This window comes from Sinohyriopsis cumingii, chromosome 2 (assembly GCF_028554795.1).
Source record: "Sinohyriopsis cumingii isolate HCF-2022 chromosome 2, ASM2855479v2, whole genome shotgun sequence".
NCBI lineage: Eukaryota > Metazoa > Mollusca > Bivalvia > Unionida > Unionidae > Sinohyriopsis > Sinohyriopsis cumingii.
Genome location: NC_142962.1, coordinates 32,856,404 through 32,882,050, shown reverse-complemented (window position 1 = coordinate 32,882,050; position 25,647 = coordinate 32,856,404). Strand labels below are relative to the sequence as shown.

General features: G+C 35.1%; 2 protein-coding genes across 2 annotated transcripts in view; one reads left to right on the top strand and one right to left on the bottom strand.

The window, feature by feature from the left end:
* LOC149804588 (papilin-like) overlaps window positions 1-2,120 on the top strand; it is a 34,786-nt gene extending 32,666 nt beyond the window's left edge. The window contains exon 4 of the mRNA XM_089933133.1: window positions 1,478-2,120. Within this exon, the coding sequence (XP_089789259.1) occupies window positions 1,478-1,912 (435 nt within the window). The 3' untranslated portion in view covers window positions 1,913-2,120. The remainder of the gene's footprint in view (window positions 1-1,477) is intronic.
* A 5,836-nt stretch (window positions 2,121-7,956) lies between these two features.
* Window positions 7,957-24,033, bottom strand: LOC149804587 (ras-related protein ORAB-1-like). The gene is made up of 7 exons (XM_089941966.1): window positions 23,903-24,033; window positions 22,495-22,567; window positions 20,459-20,506; window positions 13,947-13,994; window positions 10,756-10,851; window positions 10,111-10,242; window positions 7,957-9,643 (listed from the first exon to the last, which is right to left on the bottom strand). Exons 1-7 carry the CDS (start codon window positions 23,947-23,949, stop codon window positions 9,446-9,448), a joined length of 642 nt encoding a protein of 213 aa, XP_089798092.1. The 5' UTR covers window positions 23,950-24,033; the 3' UTR covers window positions 7,957-9,445.
* Window positions 24,034-25,647: the final 1,614 nt, after the last annotated feature.

Sequence of the window (25,647 nt, the reverse complement as noted above, 5' to 3'; positions counted from 1 at the left end):
TTTCCAGATCTTCCCCTCTAGACCATTGTCACAAGCCGTAAGTGACGATCCGTAAAAACAGAAATGTAGAAGATCTTCGCCCTTGGCATGCGACGAGGTCTCTGCACCTTTAATAGTAAAACTGACATATAAATAAATATCACTATAAACTGCCACACTGCAGACATCGTAGCGGTATGACTGAAAATTTGTTTAAAGCTCCGTTCAAAATCCAAATCACACACACACACACACACGTTAGCAATGTTCTGAAGATTGGTAAATTCACAAAAATAGCAATTACGCTGGATATTAACAAGGCCTTCAAGAGAACATGGTCTACAACTACAAAAGACAGACAACTTGAAACGCATTTACCCAGTAGAAGAAAAATGTAACCAAATTTGAACGTAAAGACACATATTTTACGAGAACATGACATTTCTTGAAAGAGTTTATATAAAATCGTTCCCACCAGGGGTTAAATTCAAGCACATAACGCACCACTTGAAGGGAAACAGAAGTTATCAATGTTAACTTTATACTGATGCAAATACAGCTAAGATCTAAAAAGAACACAAGAGCCGTGCGTGTGAGCGGCAGACTGAACGTTAAGTGAGAACATAAATTAGTCTCAATGTCAACGGTGTATCGGTGCGAAATCCTGTTTTAAATGGCCTTCTTTCCATATTTGTACATACTCGAGTATCATGAAGACCCTAAATGAGTGTTTACTTTAAATCATCCAACCACAAGGGAATGCTGATCCGGGAGGATGCAGACTGTACCGGCAGCTAGCATATATAAATACACGTAAGCTCGTAAATTGGCGGTGATTTAGTTCTGTTTCCTAAGAGGTAAGGCGAGATTAGATTTAATTTAGATTAATTCTTTACATTTGACTATTCCAAATTTTCGTACAAGACTTTAAGCTTATTAACACTGAATAATTTGCTCTTCAAATAAATGAATTCAAAGGAGATAATTCTGAATTATCGCTCGAAGTAGAAAGAGAAAGACAATTCTGAAAAAGCAAAAGCGAATCAGAGATATGTAATGGGAAGATCTTCTTCGAAGACCTCCCATTTTCTTGCCCTAGACACTCGTGTTTACAAATTTCGTGCAAGAATATTCTATATCCGGGATGCCAAGATTTTGGAGAGATTCCATTTTTAAAAATACTGCTGATGTTGCGTCTATATACTTTGTAATATTGGACAATGCTATTACTATTATTCACTATGCAGATTCATATTAATGCGTTATTACAGACGAAGGCAATTTGTATTTGACGCCTATTTTAAGATACGGTTCTTATTACTCCATACTAACAATACTTTTCTTTGCATTTCACGTCTTTCATAGAACAAAAAAGAATGAACTAATATTTCATCATGTCCATTACAATAAGATTTCACAATAAATACCAACTTATCCAACGTACTTTTGACTTTATTTACTCATGTCTTGGGTCCTTTTTGTTTCCTTTTCACAACAGATGAAGTACTTTCCTCTGGTTTTGATGTGTGTCTCCGCACTGGTATCTGCAAGAGATCCTTTTGACGTTGAAATTAAAGAATGTGGACTTCCTGCTGACCCGGGACCTTGTGAAGGATATTTTCCACTGTTCTTCTACAATGCTTCATCCTGTAAATGTGAGAGCTTTATTTACGGGGGTTGTCAAGGTAACAACAACCGATTCAGAACCAAATATGGATGCTACTGGCGGTGCAGCAAATACGATTGCCCGAAGTGTAGTCTTCCTGCTGAGAAGGGGCCTTGCAGAGCCAAGATACCAAGATACTATTATAATACCAAGACATGCAAATGTGAGCTCTTCTTTTACGGAGGTTGCGAAGGAAATGCCAATAACTATGAGTCATTGGAAGAGTGCATTTTCAGCTGTGGTCAACGAGAATGTTTAATACTATAAAGTACACAAGTTTGCATACCAGCAAACTTACTGGTAGATGTATATGTCCATTTAGTGTAACTACGATATTATAGTATTTCAAATATAAGTAACTCATTTTTCTGCAATAATGGAACATACGTTTTATTTGATTTTAACTAAAGGAATATATCCTGCTTTAGATAATAAAATGGGAAACATAAGAATAAATAAAAAATGAATCAAAGTATCTGTGAGTACAGTGTAATTCATACACACCTTAAATTATGGTTATACTCTATGCAACAGGGGATGCACAGCTTCCAGCCATGACAGGCCTCATTATAAACACTGCATGCTTCATCAGAGTTTCACAAATCTTACAATAATTGATCTTGGAATAGTAAACGCTAAATGAACTCATTATTAAGAATGAAAATTGGTACTTACGATGTCAAGCATCCTTGCATTACGATCTTTTGAGAGCGACTAACATTTGTGCTCTTTCTCGATAATCATCTGTGACAAACTAAAACCTGCTTGGTTGTTTATCGAGTTGTGTCGATAATTAAATAATTAAAACGGAGCCGCTGTTTGACTCAACCATTTCGCAAATTTCCTGTAACAGCGAGCGAAAACCCCTCTTCCCCACCCAAGCCCGACCCTCTTCACTTTTGGTCCCAGCCAATTCCGATTGTATAAATTGGCTATTTGGGGTTCAGTTGCAACTCCACCTTTCTGAGACAGGTGGATGCATGTATTTTACCTTTTTTCTCTCAAAGAGATGACACTTTGACGAGTTTATTTTTAAGCCAACGTTTCCCGAGACTGTTGAAGGTGCATACACGTGACAGAACCGGGACGCCAAATCAGTAGATATTTTAAAAATTCATTAGATTAGGTTCGAAATCGGTATGATTCTACTATCGATTTAAATTGTATTCCTTTAAAATTAACTGAAAACAACACAAGTGCATTCTTGCCCCATAATATGTATTCTCTTCACTCTATTATAAACAGGTGCTTTTGAACATTAAAAAGATTCTAATGGAAAATGGTACAATAATAATTAATTACCACGATTCACTGTATTGGCAATTAAATTAAAAGGATGAGTTGTTTGCCCAGAGTTCACTGCAAAAAATTTGACAAAAAAATCCACCAATACTTTTAATGTCCTGCACTGCCTGGTGACCACTGCTCTGATACACTGAGATTATTAGGTTTCACACTTAACAGGCTCACGTTAACATGTTCTTGAATCGTTCAACGTTTTTCGAAGCAACACTCGAATGTGGTAATGACGGAACTTTTGATCTAGTCTCAAATAATGCCTTCAAATTTGTTGAGTTTGTTACGGAGGAATCATTACTCCAAAGCAGTAGTAGCTGCATATATTTAGTGACACAGTTTCTATCACGTAAAACATGTAATGGAACTCAGGACCTTTGATATTCCCTTGCACGCACGCACTTAACCTCTGACTTCCAAGTATTGTTGAATTTCTTGTAATGTTTGTTGGCCCTTTTTCATGTAGAAAACTTATATTCTGGCATTTTAACATGAATTGACCAAATAAGAAGATAAGTGCTGCCTTAAATACTCATCAGAAAATATCCTGAATAGACAATTACAATTAAACAAGAAAGAAAAAATATTTTGAAATCGACTATTTCATTTTCGGTGCTGTGAAAAAAGCTATGGCTGTCTCTAGTTAACAAGAAAAACTTAATTTTATGTAAAAGAAGAAGAAAAAAATATGACTCGAAAGAACATTCAAGTCCGCCGCCTTCAGAAATTAAGATGTTCGGTTCCTTACGCATGCATTCCGGTTAAAATCATTGTGCAAAGTCAGCTTTTCAATTCTCCATCGCCAAATGTCGGCCGATTTTTAATCCGATACACACAAGCCATCATGGAACACTTGTGACCGCTTCATAACTTATAACACCTCAATAAATATTCCGCCTGTGGCCTTAAAGTCTCCAAATGACAACAATATACTCAACTGAGAGCATTATATTTACATGTCAGTTCTAATGGGATTACCCAGCACACGTCACTGTACAGGTCATTGCACTGGTATATCCTGTCTTATACGACTGGTTCTGACTGGTTTCAGTAATGTGCGGATAGACCACGTAAAAATGTTATTTTCCTTTCATTTTTTAAAACTCTCTGAATATTGAAAGCGATAGATTTCAACAATAAAAGTATATGTGCTTCCTCCAAGCACACATTAATTAAGACACTGTACCACGAGGATGGACAAAAGCAAATGTTGCCCCGGTATTGAAAAAAATTGTCAGAGGAAATTCATCCAACAACCGTCCCATTTCACTGCTTTCATTCCCATCCAAGACGTAATGTTATGGCTCAATTCCGGTGAGCAATTAGACGCTCTTCCCTTAGATTTTCTCCAAGCCTTCAACAAGGTAACAGACCAACGACTCCAACTGAAACTTTAAAATTTATGGAATGAATGACAGTATCATATCATGGGTTGGGACCTTTGTGTCATAGAGAATGCAGAAATTAATGCTTGGTAGCAAGACATCAACATCCTGAAATGTTACGATACGTGTACCGAAAAGTTCTGAGACCCTTACATTTCTTGATGAACATAGATAACTTACCAAACTTCGTCCAATTGTAATCACTCCTCTTTGCTGATGACTGTGTATCTTCTACGGGAATGTTAAATAAACCGGTGAATGTATGTCTCTCCCAAAGTATTTTTTCAACCTCCATCTTTTAAAAAGCACGTGGCAGTTGAATTTAAATCTAGACAAGTGTGATGTACTAGCCATAACCAATCGCAACAATCCCTTAAAGTACCACACCTCCATACGTAGGTGTGGTACCTTGCTTTAGGTTGATTTAATAAGAGCAAGTATCTCGGAGTGTCCATCAATAAATACCCTGTCTTGGAATTCACAAGACCCTACTACTCAGCGCAACAAACAATGAATCTCTCTCTCTCTCTCTCTCTCTCTAACAACTTCCACCAAATCAACAGACAGAAAGGTTACAGAGCTTGACAGAGGAGGAGAAAGTCGATGTACTTGCCAGGCAAGTTTTGGCTCCTTCTGGATGACACACGAGAAAACACACCACAAAGTTCCACCAATGACCTTTTTTCCTGGTGCGGTTAGAATTTTAAAAAAAGTACATTGACGCGGCCACTTGTGCAGGTCAACTCCCTCAATGCATTTCGCCAATGCGTCATCACCTGTCGTTTGATACAATTATTATACTGTGTATAACATGAGTAGCCCGTGCTTCACATATTTTGCAACTTTTACTACAGTGTAGTCACGCTCATTGATAAGGTAGGCTTTAAAAGAGGTTGTAGAACAGTCAGAATGGAAACAAAATTTAAGATCAAATAAATAAATAAATAAATAATATATATATATATATATATATATATATATATATATATATATATATATATATATATATATATATATATATATATATACTAGAAATGTGTTCATGGAGCACAGATGTCCCATTAGAGTGCCCCAAAAACTGTGAAAAACCGAAAACGTGGCAAACGAACAAACTGACAAGGGTACCACTATGTGCCATACCGTCGTCGTAGTCAGGTGTAAGAAAAGCGATGAAATTACCTCTCCCGCGAACTATTTCATATTTATAAGAACAATCTAAGTGTATGATTGTCCAGTCCAGAAGATCTTTATAAAATTCGTTTCGTAGCAGTCCTGTTAGATTATGAGGCCCATTGATAAAACTCAACATTATTCGCTATCGACATGTTATACCATTTCCATGTTTACGATAAAACATTTTGTTCCGAAATGCACAAGCTTTAATGAGGTCAAACAAGGAAGGTGATGTCTGAAATGCACAAGCTTTAATGAGGTCAAACAAGGAAGGTGATGTCCGAAATGCACACGCTTTGATGAGGTCAAACAAGGAAGGATATGTCCGACATGCACAAGCTTTAATGAGGTCAAACAAGGAAGGTGATGTCCGAAATGCACACGCTTTGATGAGGTCAAACAAGGAAGGATATGTCCGAAATGCACACGCTTTGATGAGGTCAAACAAGGAAGGATATGTCCGAAATGCACAAGCTTTAATGAGGTCAAACAAGGAAGGACATGGATGAATATCAAGCTAATACAAGTGTTTGCGAATCTGATCACAAAAAGTTGCATACTTCCCATTCATAAAGTATATACTGGTAGAAATATTTTATATAAAAAGTAGTTAAACAATTTTAAACGTTTAAAATAAAATTCATTGCTACGGTAAAATTGTGACATCAGTCACAATACAAGTATTTCGCGTCGAATAAAGCTGTGAAATATATGTCTAGTATTTAATATGGCATAATGTTTTCGTCACTGAATTTGCCAGCTATCCTTTTGGACATTAAGGCAAACATAAATGTATATAGACCGCGTACAAATTGTATATTCCACTCGAACAGCAATAGTAAAATATAGAACTTGCTGTTCTAATGATATAATAATATTATCATTTAATCAAGCCTCTTTTTAACAGTGAGCAAAACCTTTGTTTAAATGCAATAGAAATTAGATAAATATGGAATAAATATTAATATTGGTATAAATTATTATAAAAAATGTACAATTTAATGGGGGGAGGCAAACAATGAAAAATGCTATAAAAACTTATCATTAGATTACTCACCGAAATTAATAAAAATGAAATATCAAAAGAATCTCCCTGTCTCTCTCTCTCTCTTTCTCTCTGTCTCTGTCTATCTCTCTGTCTCTCTCCGTCTGTCACTCTCGCGCATATACACACACAGACAGGCACACACACATATACGGCTCATGCATGAATTACTAATTTTGCACTTTTCTGAGAAACAAGGCTTTGATCCAGGTAAGAAATGTTAAATGACACATACGAGTGTTTCACGGTTTGTGATAGGAAATAAACTAATACCGTTTATGGTGTATACAAAGTAGGGTCTACATTTAGGCACATGCCAAAATCATTAGGAAATCTAAACTGGATTCAAAAAGAGTTAAATAAATGTACATTTATACTACCACATGCATAGATAGATAGATGGATCTGTGTTTTTATATAATCAGTGGAAGAGGTTGGTGGAATGTTATGACGCTATGGTTTAAAACTAAATAACAGTTTTGTAAAATTCAACAGATGATTTATTTCCATAGAATACAAGGTGAATTTTTATTTAAAAAATACAGTATTGTGAATTAAATCTCAGATAGTCCAAAATATTATATCACAATTCCAAATGTATGAAGTCCCAACTGAATTCCAGTGGTATTCCAAATAAATTCCGATATTCAATGTGCTGATGTGAATTTAATCTCGAACGTGTTAATGTGCCAATAGCTTGTAATGTGGCGATGTATTAATAGTCCTTTGATGCATCACATCAACATAATATAAAATGTTCTTGTATGAATTCACTATGATTCCAAATAAATGTACCAGTCTAAGAATATTATTGAGCACTCTGTAATTCCAATTAATAATAATTTGAATAAATAAATCCACCAATGCTAAAAACTGAACACAACAGTAACACTCATTCTGATTCAGATTTTAAGGCAAGAACGAGTAATTTTTCAAGAGGATAAGACTATATACTCCTCTGCTTGACCTAGGTCACAACTACCATTTTCTGGAAATACTCTGTCAACTTAATGAAGTTTTCCATTCCAGAAGTTTTTAGGATCAGATTTAAGACTATAAGCATGTTTACCATTCGGAATGTTTTGAATATTTAATCCAGAATCATAGAGAAATATTTAACTATGTATCATCTTCTTTACAAAATAAATGTTACTGGTCAGGTACACCATGAACTTGATGCTGGACAAGGTCAAGTACAAATCACAGATATACATATCGTAAAATCATTGAGAAAGCCAACAAATAATATAAATTAAATATACATAACCTCTGTCATCCAACCCACAACTGCTCAGCTCCTACACAGGTAAGCAGAGAGTGAGCCTGCGTCATTAAGAAGTTGTGTGTGTGTGTGTGTCTGTATGTGTGTGCAATATTATTTCTTATCATTCAAAACAAGCTCAATGCATAGGTAAAATAATTTTTTTGTTTATTTTAGAAATGGAATTACAATTAAATGATTATGTTTCGAAATAAGCAAATGACATGGAGTATTATGAGAAGTCATTGGTATGATCGTGTAGAATTTGCAAAGAACAGTAACACACTCAAAGCTCTAGACAAGAACATTAACACACTCAAAGCTCTAGACAAGAACATTAACACACTCAAAGCTCTAGACAAGAACGTTAACACACTGAAAGTTCTAGACAAGAACATAACACACTCAAATTTCTAGGCAAGAACATCACACACTCAGAAGAATAGATAATAACATTAACACTCTCAAAAAAGTAGAAAAGAATATTAACATACTAAAAACAGTAGATAAGAACATTAACACACTTAAAACAGCAGATAAGAACATCAACATACTCAAAACAGTAGATATACAGAAACGTAAGGAAGTTTAGCATATACGCTTTAGATTGAATGAAGTAAGTTCTTTACAACAGCATACAATTTCAGTTATCCAGAGAAACATTTTTGTAAACGGTCACATAACATTATGCATCATTTAAATGCGTTAAATATAAAAAATAAATTTGAATCTTAATCTAGTGTCCAACACTGAACACATATGGATCCAACGAATATTTATTGGATAGGAAGAAACAATACACTGAACTATCGGACACAACTCTAGTCAAACAATTTAACAAGTTACATACCTTCATATTTGATAATGTGCTATTTACATAAAACATGTACGCTGCCATTACACACACACACACACACACACACACATATATTTTTATTATTTAGGTATGAAATCATTTTGAACAGTACAATAGGGAAAACCGAAAATTACATCTCAATACAAAAATTCAGCATACAATAGCATAATTATCACAGTATTTCTGACTATTAACATCTTTGATTTCTGGTACCCAGTATGTTTTATTTAAACTGGACAGACAACTTAATATCCCAAAGTATTGAATTGCTGTTTGTGTGGTGCTTTTTGTTGTTGCTTTTTTGAACACCACTATCAGCAACATAACATATCTCTGACTTACCTAGATCATGTAAGATTTCATACAGCTTATCTGAACGTTGTTTTTTTTTTTGTTTTGTTACCCATATCATTTCAAATTGCGACATATTTTAACACAAGCTAACAATTTATGAACTTATGGTATGCACTATTTTACATACAATTAAACCGAATGTGGTGGTCAGCCTTATAAAGTAGCCACTTGCGTATCAGAGTACGGTAAAATGAGTCCAACTCAAACATTAGCACATCTACCTGTACATAAAGACCATCTCATACATTTGTTGCGAGTAGTTCCTGACTGGCCTTGATATACTAGTTTAGCCGTATTTCTTTACAGGCCTAATAGTAGTATGACATTTTTTTTGGCCAGCAGACTTCCGTTCCCAGAAGATGTCCACTGACAGTCTAAATTCTCATAAAAACTTAACCTTGTCACAATTGTACAAAGTTGTTTGAGACGTTTAGCAGCAAGGTCCCTTGTCGTAAACCTTTGCAGTTTTCCCAATAGAAATGGCGGCATCGGGATTTGCTGTCTGGAGTTTCATGGCTTCTGCTTGTGTTTTGAGTTCTGCCGTCATTGTCATGAAGGTCTGTTCTACATTGGCGGCTGTCTTGGCACTGGTTTCCGTGTAAGCAAAGTTATACTGATCAGCGAAGGCCTGATTACAAACGGAAAGAGAAAGGGAGTGGATAACGTTCAATGACATTCACATTTTCGTTTCAAAGATGAAAATGACATAATAAAGTTACGCTAAAGTTAGCGCATACAATATAAATGGCACATGGATACACGTTTAACAAAATTGCCAAAATGTCAAAGATAATTTAAAGCTAATCTAATATAGTGGGAATAAAATATGGCCTAAAAAGTTCTGGGGTTACAATCTGGCCTGAAAAGTATGCTTTAATGTGTAGAACAATCTTCATGAAGTTCTATGTCTGTAAGACTTACTTCCGTTGGCAATATATTTAGAAAATTTAGCTTGAGAGAAGTACATTTGAATACGTTAGTAATAAATATTGATCTGAAACACTGGCAGTTATTTTGAGCGAATTATTGCGAAGTAATTTTCCTGTTTGAAAAAATAACAATGCATAAAATCGGCATAAATATCCGAATACTTACCTTAGCAGTCTTGTAGTCAATGACTCTTTTGCTGGTCAGATCGGCCTTGTTACCCACAATCATTCGAATACACTTTTCATCAGCGTACTTGTCTATCTCTTGTCTCCACGTCTTTAGATTCTCAAATGAAGTCTGCCAAAAATGAAGAAAAAAATGATTAACACTCTATTAACGGGCTGTTGACATCACACACACACACACACACACACACACACACACGTGTGTGTGTGTGTGTGTGTGTGTGTGTGTGTGTTCACGGTGCTTCTCGTATATGCTGTACGCAAATTTTGAAGTTTCCGTTGCTGATTAAGTAAGCAAATGGTTTACATCAATCAATCGATCGATAAGTCAATATATTAACGGATGGAACGATGGATGCAATAATTGGTTATAGTTTACACTAGATGACAATAACAAACAATATGTTTTATCCACAATGTATGTAAACCCTTTTTAATATTCAGTTTAATATCGAAAATGAAAGCGAGCATTCCTTTAATATGTTCGGTTTGTTCCTTTGTATATGTGTTTCGGTTATGTGCCTTTGTATATATAATATGCATGCTTAATATTTTCAATTTACACCCATTCCTGCCACATTTATCTGGGTAATCTCTCTCTCTCTCTCTCTCTCATAAAACTTACCATATCCGTGACGTCAAAAACAAGGAGAATTCCGCTCGCCCCTCTGTAAAACTGAGTCGTGATAGTTTTAAATCTGTCCTGCCCGGCCGTGTCCCACTGTAAGTAAGTAAGTAAGTAAGTAATAATAATAATAATAATAGCACGGACACAATATCAGCCAGTTTTAAGGATAGCTGATCATACGTGTGCCAGTTTCACACATTGACATCCTTTCTTTGAATGACTTGAATCCAAATAATCATACACTGGGGTTCTTTGAAAGCATTAACAGCACCAGAAAAAACGCAGACACAGTAAACATTTGTCTAGATTACGGTGTAAACTTGCTTTGTCTATATGTCTCTCTTTACATTTATTATATATAATCCAACGTAATTCTGAAATCCTTTCAAATAATTGGTCTATTGGTAGAAAAAGTGAAGGTGGGTTATGATTTAACAGTATTTAAAAAATATTAGGAAATAAGAATTTCTTTCGGAGGCCTTACAAAGTTCACTAAAATTTAATCAACATGATGACTAAGCCGGTTAGTCTAATATACTGTGTCCTGCAAAACGTTTCCTTATTATCAATTACAGTATAATGGTATTCCTAATTGCTCTCCGGAGCACGTGTTCACTTGCTAGTTTGTTGTTGATGTTGTGTTGCTTTTTACTACACATTACTAAACTTGATGTAATTGACATGACTTCGATTTTTGCTATACTTTAGTCCTTCCTTCCTCGCGCCGGGAAGCAATCCAACTGTCTTAACGTACACGAATATTCTCTCACAGTCTCAAGGTCAGACTTTAAGATCATTCATATTTGCTGTACCAGCTATTGACATCGATATGTCCCTACATTCTAAATATTTAATTTATGTTGCTTCGATTTCAACTAACTGTGTTTCGGTCAATTTTACATAGACTTAAACTTGAGAGACTGTACTATAATGTGTGTGTATTTTTAAGGTAGTCAAAAGTATTAATGATATCCTCCCTTAAAATCGGGTTATCGACATTTTCCTTAAAACTACGGTGTACGGTATTTGTGTAAAGTAGCGCCAATCTGCAACTAGAATATGATTTTTTTTTCTCAAAAGTATTCGGATTAAAATTTCCCATCCATCGTATTTCGGTAGAAGCGAATGCACCACTATATGATCATCACGTCACGCTTTAAGGTGTCTAACACTCATTCTTATTAAAATCAGACTTCTACTGTGCTATGTGAAGATCTGACAGCGACCGAATAGGGGTCATGTTCTGGTAACTTTTGAATTAGCCAATGGTAATGCAGCTTTCAGAAGAAGAAACAATCGGATCGTTCGGCAGACTTTGATGCTCTTCATCCATGCTGTTCTCTCTCCTAAAGGCGAAGATATGACTTTATCTGAATTGCTGATAAAGTTAGCGATTATTGTAATAACATATGTCGCCTGAACATGACTCATAAGCGGTCGCTGTCAGATCTTCACGTAGGACAGTATAAATCTGATTTCATCAGATTGTCTAACACTGAACCACTTCTCACATGAAGAAAACAAGACTAGTAGTCAAAGACTTTTCTTGCATCGATAGAAAACAAGACTAGTAGTCAATGGCTTTTCTTGCATCAATAGAAGAAAAAAAGGACATTTATATACCATGTTAGATTTTAACAAATTATGAAGAAAAGTTTTCGAAAAATTCCAAGCTAAATAACAAAAAAGTGATCCAATAATAATAATAATAATAATGAGGACTTTGTATAGCGCCTAATCTTTAGAAGCTCTTAGCGCTTTACAACATTAGACAACACCTATAACATAAAAACATATATAATGATATTATTACAGAAAACAAACACCATGAAATCAGAAAACATAAAAACATGCTGTAAATATTTAAGGTAGGGAACAATATTAGGTCTTTATGTTTGTTCTTGCAGACGAAATAAGTGAGTTGTAAGAGCACTCTTGAATGGGATCACTGTCTCTTTGTGTCTAAGTTCAGTGGGCAATTCATTCCACGTTGCTGTGCCCTGGTATGCAAAAGAACGTTGCCCATATGACCTCGTTTTTTGTAGTCGGAATAATGAGTATACGATTGTCCGAAGAGGAGCGCAAGTATCTTGCTGGTGTGTACACATGGGTGTTGACGGAAATTATGTTGGACTGGAGTCCGTCAGTGAAACGTAGCACAGAGAACAAATTTTATGTTTGATTCTGGATCGAACGGATAGCCAGTGTAGGGTACAGAGCAGCGGGGAGGTGTGCTCTGATCGTGGTACTCTAAGTATGATCAGAGCAGCTGTGTTTGGAACTTTTTGAAGTTTCTGAAGTAGATATTGAGATGAACCAGACAGAACTGAGTTATAATAGTCCAGTCTTGAAAGTACTAATGAACATACAAGGCGGTTTTGAAAAATGATGGGAATTCCCCGGATAAGAGAGAGGTATTAATAACATCAGTTAGTGAAGACAATTTTGGATCTAAGTATTCAAACAACAGTGATGTTGGAATTGGATCAAGTTCATATGACTTTGGTGCACTCTTCATCAAAATTGTACGTACTAAATCCACAGAGACAGGTTCAAATACTGATAATGGTTGCCGCTGAAATTCTGTATCCCAGCTGTATGGTGACGACGAGTCAACTGAAATTGTGTTGTCAAGCTAATCTCTAATGGTTTGTACTTTGTCACGGACGAAATTTGCAAACAGGTCCAGAAGGTCGACTAGAGAGAAGGTAGTTGGAAGTGGTGTATATTTGTTCCTTGACATTAGCTTGTTAGTAATCTCGAAAAAATCTTTGCAGCTGAAACTATTCGTTGATCTTAGTAGTGTAGTGGGGTGATTTTGCTGCATTGACTATGTTTGTGACGTTCTTCTTAGCTGCCTCCTAGATTTGCTTATGAATATAGTGAGTCTGGTGGAAAGCCGAAGCCTCTCAGCTTTTCGGCGGTCTCTTTTCAGTTATGCGTTTCCCATAGATTTCATTCATTCTACAGTGAGCATATGTCGTAAAACGAACACTCGCAGAACAAAATTTAGTTGATATTTTAATAGAAAGCGTCATAATAGATGTATCAAGTCTTATAGTATGAGATACAAAATCCGTGCAGATGACCATTACGAAGTCAGACCCTCAGTAGCTAGTATGTCTGCTTCAAACGTCTCCTGAGAGAGAGAGAGAGAGAGAGAGAGAGAGAGAGAGAGTTTTACTTACCATGTTAAGTTTTATAATTTTCCCATCCAGTTCGATAGTTCTTATTTTCTGAAAACAAGAGCAAATAAAAAATATATAATAATGGGGCGAGTACGATAAAATTTAGATTAGAAGCTAAATTCCAATTGTTTTGTTTGTATATTTATTTATATTTATATTTATTGATTTATGTGTGGGAAGGACAGATCTACGTGTTTGACTAGATATAAGGGTCCGCTTCACGAGTGGAGATATTGTATTGTCACAAGTGGCAAACGTTTTTCCAATTTACCAGTGACATATTTCTTATATCTACTCGAAAAAGTAGATTTGTTTTTTATTATGTATTTGTTTAAAATCAGAAACCTTCGATTTGCATAGATTTGTTTCTCCATTTTGTGTCGATGCGATTAGCGGCTCCAGTACTACTACATCGTTAGAAAGAAGTTCCAAACGTTTACAATAATTTTTAGGACAGGGAAATTTATATTGTACATATAATGTCTCATTTTGCATATTTTGTCAAATTAATGATATTTGCACGTGAAAATTATCAATTTTTTAAAAAATATTTTTGTTAACAAATTTCTAGCGCGGATTGATACAGACAACATTGCGAACAACATTGCTGGAGTATGGGTGCTTTAGCAACATAACACCATTCTCCAGCAGGATTCAAACTTAACATAAGTAAACAACATATATTAATGATTGTGATATTACTTGAAAGGATTTGGACAGACGTTTTTGTTCATCTTTACACTGGACGTGAAATTTTGTGTATTGGTTTGTTTGCAGTCTATTTCAGTAAGTGACTCTTACCCTAATTTCGACTGTACTTAATTTTTGTATCGCAATCGACACTAATCAATGCCTGATTTCTCTATAGTTTTCAGACACGATTATGATTGTGATGACAGCTAAAATTGCTACTTAATTAATTTTATTACAATATGTGACGTAGAGGATTTTTTTAAAATGTGTATCATTTGACGTTGAGTGTAAAACATACGATGTTGTAATGGTGAAACAGAATATCTGATAGCATCTGATAGCAAGAGAGAGAGAGAGAGAGAGAGAGAGAGAGAGAGAGAGAGAGTTTAGTTACTGACAATTAGCATGATTCATGTAGAAAATAATTCTGAAAACAGTATTAGTCGAATCCTACTTTCTGTTGTTTGGGGTTCATTTATATGCACTCTTGACGGCGCCTTTTCATTAATTACGTACTTGTATATTAGAGGGTCATTCTGATGTGGAGAGACAATGGAAATGTGTGTGTGTGTGTGTGTGTGTGTGTGCGAGAGAGAGAGAGAGAGAGAAGGAGAAGATGAAGCAAAACATGCATAAATTTGGAAATACAGGTCTGAAGAACGTATAAAACGGCAGATATGCTTCCTGAATGGAAAAAGAAAGTACTTTCTGGCCACGGAGTATGTGGGCTGTTTCAGCTGATATATTGAAACCATCGATTTCAGTTTATTACTGATAATAAGTCCGGCGTCTTCTTTCAGTTTCTTCTTTAATAGATGCAATTCAAAATGCTCTTGGAGAGACTGTGCCAAAGGTTTGACTATTTTTTCTTAATTTTCTTTCATTTTTCGGTTCAAAACTGACATTTGCTTTCAGCTCTGTATTGTCTTTCACACGTCTTTTGTTGGCACAACGTGAGGTTTCAATCGACTAATTTGTTCATATATCTATAATTTGTAGATTTCATTCCAAATTTCTAGATTGATTTGCATCATATTGCCATAATTAGATTCAGTTTCGTATAAAGTGCATTGGTTGTGTGTCTACATAATCTTGGATATTTGATGTTTGACACGGTGAGATCCTTGTCACAACTGATTTTCCAACAGAGAATTATTCCTGTGGATCCTGATTTTGTTTACAAAGCAATGTAGTGACGGCAAGCTTAAAGTCTTTATAGAGACACCTCTATATCTGAAATGTCTCTGAGTTCTGCCTTTATTACCACACATGTCGTATGTTACCTGTTTAGGCTCGAATAAACAGTAACACAAGAAAGAGTGAAAACAATAAGCTTTGAAAAATTTAACAAATTATTTTTTTCCCTGGAAAAACTTTGCAAAAATATGAACAAAACATAAGAACTTAAAGTTTTAAGAATCAAATCCAAAAATAATCCAGGAATAATCCACAAATTAAATTTTAGAAGTCCTAATAATGAAATTTTCTAACAAATTCAAGTTCGAGTCCCGACGAAGAATCCAAAATGGAAGGCGATGCCTAATGTTGTATCCTGTACAGTGCTGTCGTCTGCAGTTCCTTGTAGAAACACAAGAACTAACACTCTGGTGTTGTAAATCCGAATAAAAATTTTCAGAAATGTTTTTGTTCAAGAATTCTGTACAGCACTCAAATATTTTCAGAGAAACGAATTAATCGTTTAGACTCCAAATAATCTGAAGAAAATTAACATATAAACTCGAAAACTGACTACAAAAGAAGAAAACGACTTGACATCAAGTGTTTTAATCCCAGACTGACTAAATTCTCTATGAACATCAGTATAAAACCCGAATACTGCGCAAAACAGATGCCCGGATGAGGGTCACGTGATCATGTTTACATCGCGTCTTCTCAACGTGGCTATGACAAAAACCAATCACTTTACTCTAAGAATACAATTTTTAAAAAAGTTGTTTACTTCACTACAAATTATTTACAAGACGAGTCACGTATCCAATACATCCTCGATCTCACCCTTATTATTCCCACAATAAGAATAAATTTAAAAAAGAACTTGTTCACGTGACTATTACTACTTTGAATTAAGGTCGGGAACTATGTCACTTTTAAGTGTTTACAAATGAACAGTCAAGGTCAAACTATTTTGAGGGAAAAAAAATCCAAATCACGTAAAGAAGATTATATTATAATAGCATGTAATAGAATAAAACTTTTAAAGCTGACAAACAAGCAATAAAATTAAAAGTAAATATAAATTAAATCAGATATAAATTCAATCAAATATACATAACACATGTAATTAGTGTGCCGTTCTGTACAACTTCTCCTTTTTGGTCCTGGGTTAGATTCCATATAGACAATGATGATCAGCAGCAAAAGCAAACATATAGCAATGTACCTATCTCCAACAACTATGTGTATAATGCTGATACTTTAAACCAATCTACGCGCGACAGGCATCAGGAGGATCTCAAATACTGACTGCTGACAACGCCACTCTACTCACTGACCAAAATATCTACAAGATGGACAGATAACTTTATCAGCCGGCCATCAGACACGAGGCAACTGATCGAGTGCCTCTAGTGGAAATCAACATAACAATTGCTGATCTTCCAATGCTGAATGAAATTGTGAAAGCAACTGACCTGCTGTCGAATGACAAAGCACCCGGAGTAGATGCTGCGCCAGCAGAACTTTACAGTGCCGGAGACTCACATATGGTACAGAAACTTGCTGAACTCTTCCAGTCAGAGTGGACTCAAGGGACTATATCTCGGGAGAACAACGATGCGTCCATCGTCCACTTCTTTCTGTCAGTAGCCAGTTTGACGTCAGGAAAGGACGATTGACCACATACTAGAGATACAGACCAAGAACAGAAAAGAATTGCAGAGGCAATGCAGAAACGCGCATATAGGAAATCTCAGAAGTACAGCAATTCGTCTATTGATCAAGCAAATCCAAGGGGCATCACATGTCAAGTGTGTCACAGACAGTTCAGAGCAGAGACTGGTTTGATCAGCCATTCACGTGTTTGCAGAAACCAAACCAGTTGTATTCGAACTAGAAGAACGAAAACAACACGAGGCTTGTAAATAAAGTTTAAAAAAAATTGTATTTTTAACCTTACTGTGATATATAAATGGATAAGTTAAGTGATTGAAATATACGTAGATAACTTATTATGTTGGGAATTTCACATCTTTTGCATCTTTTTTTATGCGAACAGTATTGTGAACAGATAGAAAACAAGAACGTTGACAGAGCTTTAGAATCTAGAGTAAAACTTGTATCAGCTGCAAATAAAACCGGCACAAAAAGGATGACAAGAACAGTCACTTCAGTACTTGAATACGAGTACATAAACAGGAGTGGTTTGATATATATTGTCAATACGGTATGCTTAATGAATGACAGTGAAAGCCCTCAGGCTGTTTCACATGAACATATTAGCAAACAATTTAGATGTATATTACATACTACAATCATGTACAGGAAGTTTTCTGACGAACCAAAAATGTCAATATGAAAATAATTGCAAAATAAATTAGTAATTATCTTAAGAGATAAATGTTCTAAAGGATTTTAGGATTTGTTGGAATTGAAACCAGAAAAAAAGCGATACATTTTATTTATATCTTGCAATTAAGTTTCATATGATGAACTTGACAGAATTCAGCGAATAAAAGGTTATAAAAACCATCGATTTACGGTTCGTCAACACTCCTCGGTGTGATGGCTTACTTTGTGGATTTCTAAAAGTTGCAGACGAAGTAAGATATATAGTTTGAGAACAGAATCTGTATATATATCAGCATTTCTCTTAATTGTAACACTTTGTACACATGTTTATTTAACAACCTGCTTAATGCTTCATGATTTCCTAAATACTGATGGCGTTTACAACGAGTAGAAAACAGCAATAAGGTAGGTGAAGAGTATGCTAGATTTCACAAAAGGTTATAGCACTGAAGACCTCATCTTTGTCATATGTACACTTATTTGGAATGATTGAAGAGTGTAACTGGAACCTTAGATTGTACTTTTATTACTTTTATGAAACAAAAATTTTTAATCAACAGAAATGTATTATAAATTAAGCATGTGAATGTTAGGTACAAAGAATGCTAAAAACGTTACAGGCTAGATATGCAGGTGTCAAATCATAAGCAAGAGCTTTCAATAGTTTAGCTGACGTCTCCAGTTGTGCAACAGGTGTTAAACAAGGCTGCATTTTGTCAGCTATGATCTCGCTCTGTTTTAATGATTCATAGAATACAGTTTCTAAAGGAAATAAGGATGTTAATATAGAAAAAACATTAAATTATTTATTTCTCTTTATGCATGTGACCTAATATTGTTTGCACACATAGAAATGTAACGTGTATTAGGCAAACTCAAATAATATTGTGAACATTGGGCCTCAGTGTGAATCTTGATAAAACTGAGTTTTAAACATCCAAACTGGTGAGTATCCCCGACGGTATGAAAAATGGAATTTTGAAAATCATACTTAGAAGGTTGCCTCGTATTACAGGTATCTACGGGTTGTGATTTCACCAAGAGATGGAAGGCGCGAAATATCAAAACTTTATAATAGTGGGGACAGACCGATACGGTATTCATCTCTTCAAAAACAGACTAATAAGATTCGGAAGTTTATATGTAAATATTCTTTATCAAATATTTAAGCCATATGCTTTTGAAGCTTGGGGATTTTCTGAAACCCTTTATTTGAAATGGCTTATAACTTCGTTTGTAAAAAACTTCTGAAATTGCCAAAGTAGTAAATCCTTTGTTAGACGATGACTAGGTTGTACTTTTTTAAGTCTTTATGTATTTTCAAGTCGATACAATATTATTTAAAGGTATTACAAATGTCTGAAAGACGATTGCCAAAGCACTGTTCTTAAAACACAGCTTTCATATATATATGGCTCTTCAGCCAATGTTTAAAATTGATCTAATGATGCCCACAAGTGTTTGCTCAGATGAGATCTGGTATCATCAGGTTATGATGAATTGTCTGCCGAAAATGAGACGTACAGATATAAATCCAAAACCAGTCGGCAGGAATTTACGTGTTGATGAATATTTGTTTTGTTTCGATCAGCCTATTTACAATATGTTTTTTGGGTGCAAATTTAGAAGGGGAATGTGTGAGGAGGAGGCTGTAAGACATAAAAGCAAATTATGGAAGATACTGAAGAAAAAAAAACAATATGAAGATATAATCTGTTCATGATATAGAATATCGTATCATCTTTTGTTGTCCAGGATTTACTGAACTGCGAGTTAAATATTTATCAATGGATTTGTCTTTGATCGATATCGACAAGATTGTGAATGTTACGAAAAGCAACAACAGAGACATTATCCCTCCAATTTTAAACATATTTTGTACATGGCTGACTATGTCATTCGCCCCCTCGATGTATTTGAATACTGTAAATATGTTTCATAATATTGTGCGGTGGCCTACATTACTGAAACAAATACACATTTTATCATGTAAAAAAATGATGTGAGAAAAGTAGTTTTTCTGTGAAAAGGGCCAATAAATATTATAAATATCTCTCTCTCTTATATATATATATATATATATATATATATATATATATATATATATATATATATATATATATATATATGCAATTCGGTTTTGTTTGGTTAACATCGGCACAATTTTAGAATGTCATCGGAACATTTGGGCATTGAAAGCTTTCTGACTTTATTAATTTCACTTTATTTATTTGTTAATCCATCTATCTATTATTTTTTGTAGACGTAAAGATCTATACATTTGTACTTACAAAGTCTACACCGATGGTGCTGATGTATGTTTCGGAAAAGATGTCATCCTAAAAATAGAAAACACACTTTAGGAAAAGAAATATATAACACCAATGAGGTTTCAAGTGAATGAGAGTGAAAGCACGTGGATGCGAATGACATATGTCCATAGTTTTACATTTCATTCAGAGGATCATAAAACAAGTGAGCTGTCATATTGTCTCTTCAGATGGAACGTTGGCTGCATAGTGTACGATACTTAGAGGATATATACGTTTGTTGAGTAGATATAAGGCAACACAAAATGTTTCCACATCAAGAGTAAAATATTTCCTTATATTTACTATAAAAAACGAAGGCTTTCTTTTAATTATGTTTTCAAACGGCAAAAACCGTTGATTTTCATGTTTTGTTTTTCTTCATTCTGTTCCAATATGATTAACGGATGCATTACTGTATCAATAAAAAATTTAAATAATTTTAGGACAGCGACTTTTTACAACTTTAGCTTCTACAAGTTATGCTTCAAATTATGTGTTTTATCAAATGAATGACTGTTTTTAAATTTTAAAATAAAAGCGAAGAGATTTTTTATCTTCATTAAGACATTTCTGGCTTACAGTGAACATTTGTGGGGTGTACACGAGAAACATCACAGAACGATCACTCCCAATAGATTTAGGAGGGTAACATCTAGAAATAAAAGATTTAAATGATTGTTGATTTAATTGCGTGGTTTTCGGTTCTTTACTTTGTTCATTTCTGCATTCAGACGTGAAGTTTTGACTTTGACAAGCTTGCAGTCAAGTTCGTTAACAGACGATGCGCCTGAATTTCCATTGTCACTTAATTTCGGTTTACAATCATCAATCGTCAGATCAATCGTCAAAACCAGATTTCTCCATCGTCCTCAAACATGATTATGGCCGTCTTAAGAGGTATAGTTGGTTAATACTAAAACAATTTTATTACTATATTTAATCAATAATTTTCTTCTTTTTTTCCCCTAAAACTTTTCCGTTTGTTGTAGAATGTAAAATGCGATAGGAGACAAGATATTGACTATCAGAGTTCATGTAATTTCATTCATAAATAATCTGCAGGAGTCACGTGGACGAACAATAATTTAAAGTTATTACTTAAAGTTAAAAGCTTAATTTTTGTTCGTTGGAGTTGGTTTTGGAGGATTGTTAATGGCGGCTCTCTACTGGTAAAGTACATATATAGTAGAGGGTCTACAGTCTTGACACATTCAAGATCTGTTCATCCTGAGAGAGAGAGAGAGAGAGAGAGAGAGAGAGAGAGAGAGAGAGATGGCATAAGAAGAAAAATCAAAATCAATCATAATATGGAATTACAGATTTTAATAACATACCTAATGACAGATATATTTCCTTAATGGGAAACAAAAGTTGTCCCAGAGTGATATCACCAATGTGACGGTACAAGTGGTATCAATTTTTGCCCTACGAAAGTATTTCAGTATATCATTTTGAACTTAACAATACATGAACTATTAGATATATGAATGGGTTGTCCAACCTCGTACATTTGAATTTGTCTTATTTGTTTATTTATTAAATTTTGTTTTTAAATTTACAATTACATGTATGACCAATCAAAAGGCTGCAAAAGCTCTATGGCAAAGTATAAGGTTTGAGTTAATTTTATATTGTTGTATGAATATATGTTTACAAAACTTAGCGGAGATTATAAATTAAATGTCAAAATCATCTGCATAAAACTGGGGGTGGGGAAAATGGATAGTGTAATGAAAACTGCTTCACATGTCTCCTGTCTCGAGTTCAATTCTCGGTTTCAGCACGTGTAAGGATTATCAGTGACCGTTCATCGAAGGTCGGTGGTTTTCTCCGTTTCATGATGTCCTCTTACTGAAGACCACGTTACGGCTTCGCCCAGACGTCTATTTAGCATAGATTGTTACAACTGTAATCAACATAAACTAAAAGGAATAATGTATATGCATTTTATAAATCATAACTTAGCCAATATTTTCAGCTAAATCATTATTTATAAGATTTGTAAATTTTCTCACCGAAAATCGAAGGAGAAGACATGATTTTCCTACCCCTGCATCACCCACCAGTATAATTTTAAATAGGAAATCACTGAAATGATAAGAAAATGCAAATAACTCAGTGGATACGACTCGTGCAAATAACTCAGTGGATACGATTCATGCTGGTTAGCTTAGATAATCATCTCTTTTGCCTATGTCACTATAACGTTTACACTGTCGTTACTGCCCAGAATGGCGCCGCCCCCCCCCCCCCCCAACTAACACTATTTTTGGAACCTTTATATTAACTATTACAAACGCTGTGGTACAAGACTTAAAAAAGAAACAAACGAAATTCAGAGCAACCAGTGGCGATTCGCCCCCCCCCCCCTTTAAAATGAGTACAACAACCGAAACATTTCCTAGAATAAACTTTCTTTACAGTTAGATGGTTAAAATTATTCCCTTGAACCACTTAGAATTCAGCTTTCTAGGGTTTTGGCCCGTACAAATTGTTTTCATCCCGCAGATCTCTCGCCTACTTGTTTACGCCCACTCACCCCTACCCCTGCCTCCCCCAATATTTCTCGAACTGCCACCAGCAACACCATACCTCTTCATACTCGTCACACTACTGTCTCCTTCCGCTCATCCCCACCTCCCGACAGTGACGCAGAGTCATAGTGTAAACTCCTTTAAATACTTTATATCTATCCTCTATAGCTGCATAGATAAAGTTTCGGTCGGAGAGTATTTGAAAATGTTATTCTAATTTAAACTGTTTTCACATATGATCTTTGACCCCATCTCAGATATCACAAGGGTGGTTTAAAAAGAATAACTCCATCTTGCACACGGTTAGCACCAAGGCAACGTAACTAAATATTTTTGTGAATGCACACACACACACACACACACCATTACTAACGTTGGGATAATAGTACTGCATTACTACATGCCTGAAATCAGGTTAGCACCTTTGTAACCTTAATTCAGTTGCTCCGAACCTTTCTCGGTCGCGACCCATAAAAAAAAATATTCTGAGCCTCACGACCCCATTTCTACGTTACGATAAGTTTTGCAACCCTCAAAAAAAAAAATAATCCCAGCGACCCTTCAGAACGTCCATATTTGGGTCGCGCCCCGGGGGTTGGGAATTACTGCCTTTATTCATAGTTACAAGCAGGCATAAGGCGTACCGTTAAGAATGCTTCTTCATGTAATACTGTGGCATTGGTATACCTGTCAGTAATGTATGTTTTGACAAATGAGCAAATAATTGATTGACAAAAGTATAGACGACAACAGAGAACGACAATACTGCCCCATCTCCTCATCCAGCTACTACTATAACGTTACTAAAACTTCACAATAAGAACTCCAACAACAACAGCAGCAGCAACAACAACGACAACAACAATAGTAATAATAATAAGAATCTTACTTATCCATAAATCTGTGTCCAGTTAACAGTTTTGTTGTTGTATCCATACTTGAATTTTGTAGTCCAGTCAAATAGAAGATAAAAGAATGATTGAAATGTCCCCAACATAATATCACCCTTTTATATACCTGTATTATCCAGCTCTGACTCATGACTGAGAACCACTGCAGACTAAACTTGACGCCTTATAATAAAAAAAAATTCCCATAGGTATATTTTTCCCCTCAAAAAATGGTTGGAAATCTATTTACGTTGTTAACATGTATGCAATCAATTCGAAGCCGATACGAATTCAAAAACGCTATTTTTTTCTCAATATAATTCAATGTAAGACATTTGATGTGGCACTGAAAAGCGGGGATAGATGTTTCCGTATTTAAAGTTGTGCCATAACATATCCATACACGTGTATCAAACTAGGTTGTAAAATGACTCAAGCGCTTAAAATAGATCTTATGTTTTTCTCACAACTCAATTTTATTTGTTTAAATTACTGATTTTAGATCTTCATTTATTTTAAATATTTAGTATTTTAACGGAAAATAAGAGATTGTTACAAGAAAGAAAAAAAAGAATATACATGACTTGAATAGATTACTGGTTGTTGTAGTTGTTGTAGAAGACACAAAACAAATGAGGGTATTTTTCGAGCGGATGTGACAAGTGTTGTTTGAGTTACTTCCCTTGCAATTTCAAACCCGATTCACAAGGTATACACCCCTCTGTAACTTAATATAAATAAAAGTGACTACGGAACTTCAAAATACAAATGATAATACATCTAACAGCGACTAAGATGACAAAAGCGGAAAGAGTTATGAAAACAATAACAATAATTACTGTTTCTATTTCTTCTTAGCTATGCCAACTTTTCCAAGATGGATAAGATGGATGCACATGGGAAGCAACGATACGAACCCCTGTGGATGGGGGGGGGGGGGGGGGGGGGGAAGAGTAGCCGGAAATAATTGGAACGTTTCCCAGAATAAGTCTTCTTTACAGCTAGACGGTTAAATCTGTGCTCTGAAAAATGCAGAAATGGGAGGGGGGGGGCTTTGTCCCTGGGCTCTAGTTCAATGCCCTACTTACTACTTTAATACACCTCCCTCCCATCCCTAACACACACACACACGCACAATATTCTTAGACCACCCCCCAGCTCTTTATACTAAGTGCTGTTACAGCTACTACTAATACTGCTACCACTGATATTCCTGCTGAAAGCGATGATGGTAGTAGCGATGCTATTTTCCTGGATAATGGCTAATAATAACATAATTCATATTTGCAAGTTGTTAGCTTCTTTCTTGATGATGAATATCGTAAATGTCGCTAGCAATGGTGTTTATATTTTTAGTCAGTTTAGAAGTATGCAGATATAACATGACACCCGAGAATGCCCAAGCTTTCTCATCTGCAAATCGAAGTTTAAGAAATGGACCAATCTACAGATGTTTTTATTGTCATGTTTGTTCGAAATGCATCAGGCAGTTTTTGAGAAATTCTATTTTAGCAAAAAAATTGACATCATGGCAGATCAATATCATTATTCAGACGAATAATCAAATCATAACGTTTTCATACCACATATATGGGTGTAGATATTTCCGCTGGTAGTGGAACTTTTGGGGGATCTTTTTCCATATAAGAGTTTCATATTCAATTGTATCAGAATCTGTTAATAAATAACCATATACTGCTTCCATACGGTCAGTAATCATTTTTCATTGATTTCTTGTTTTGTT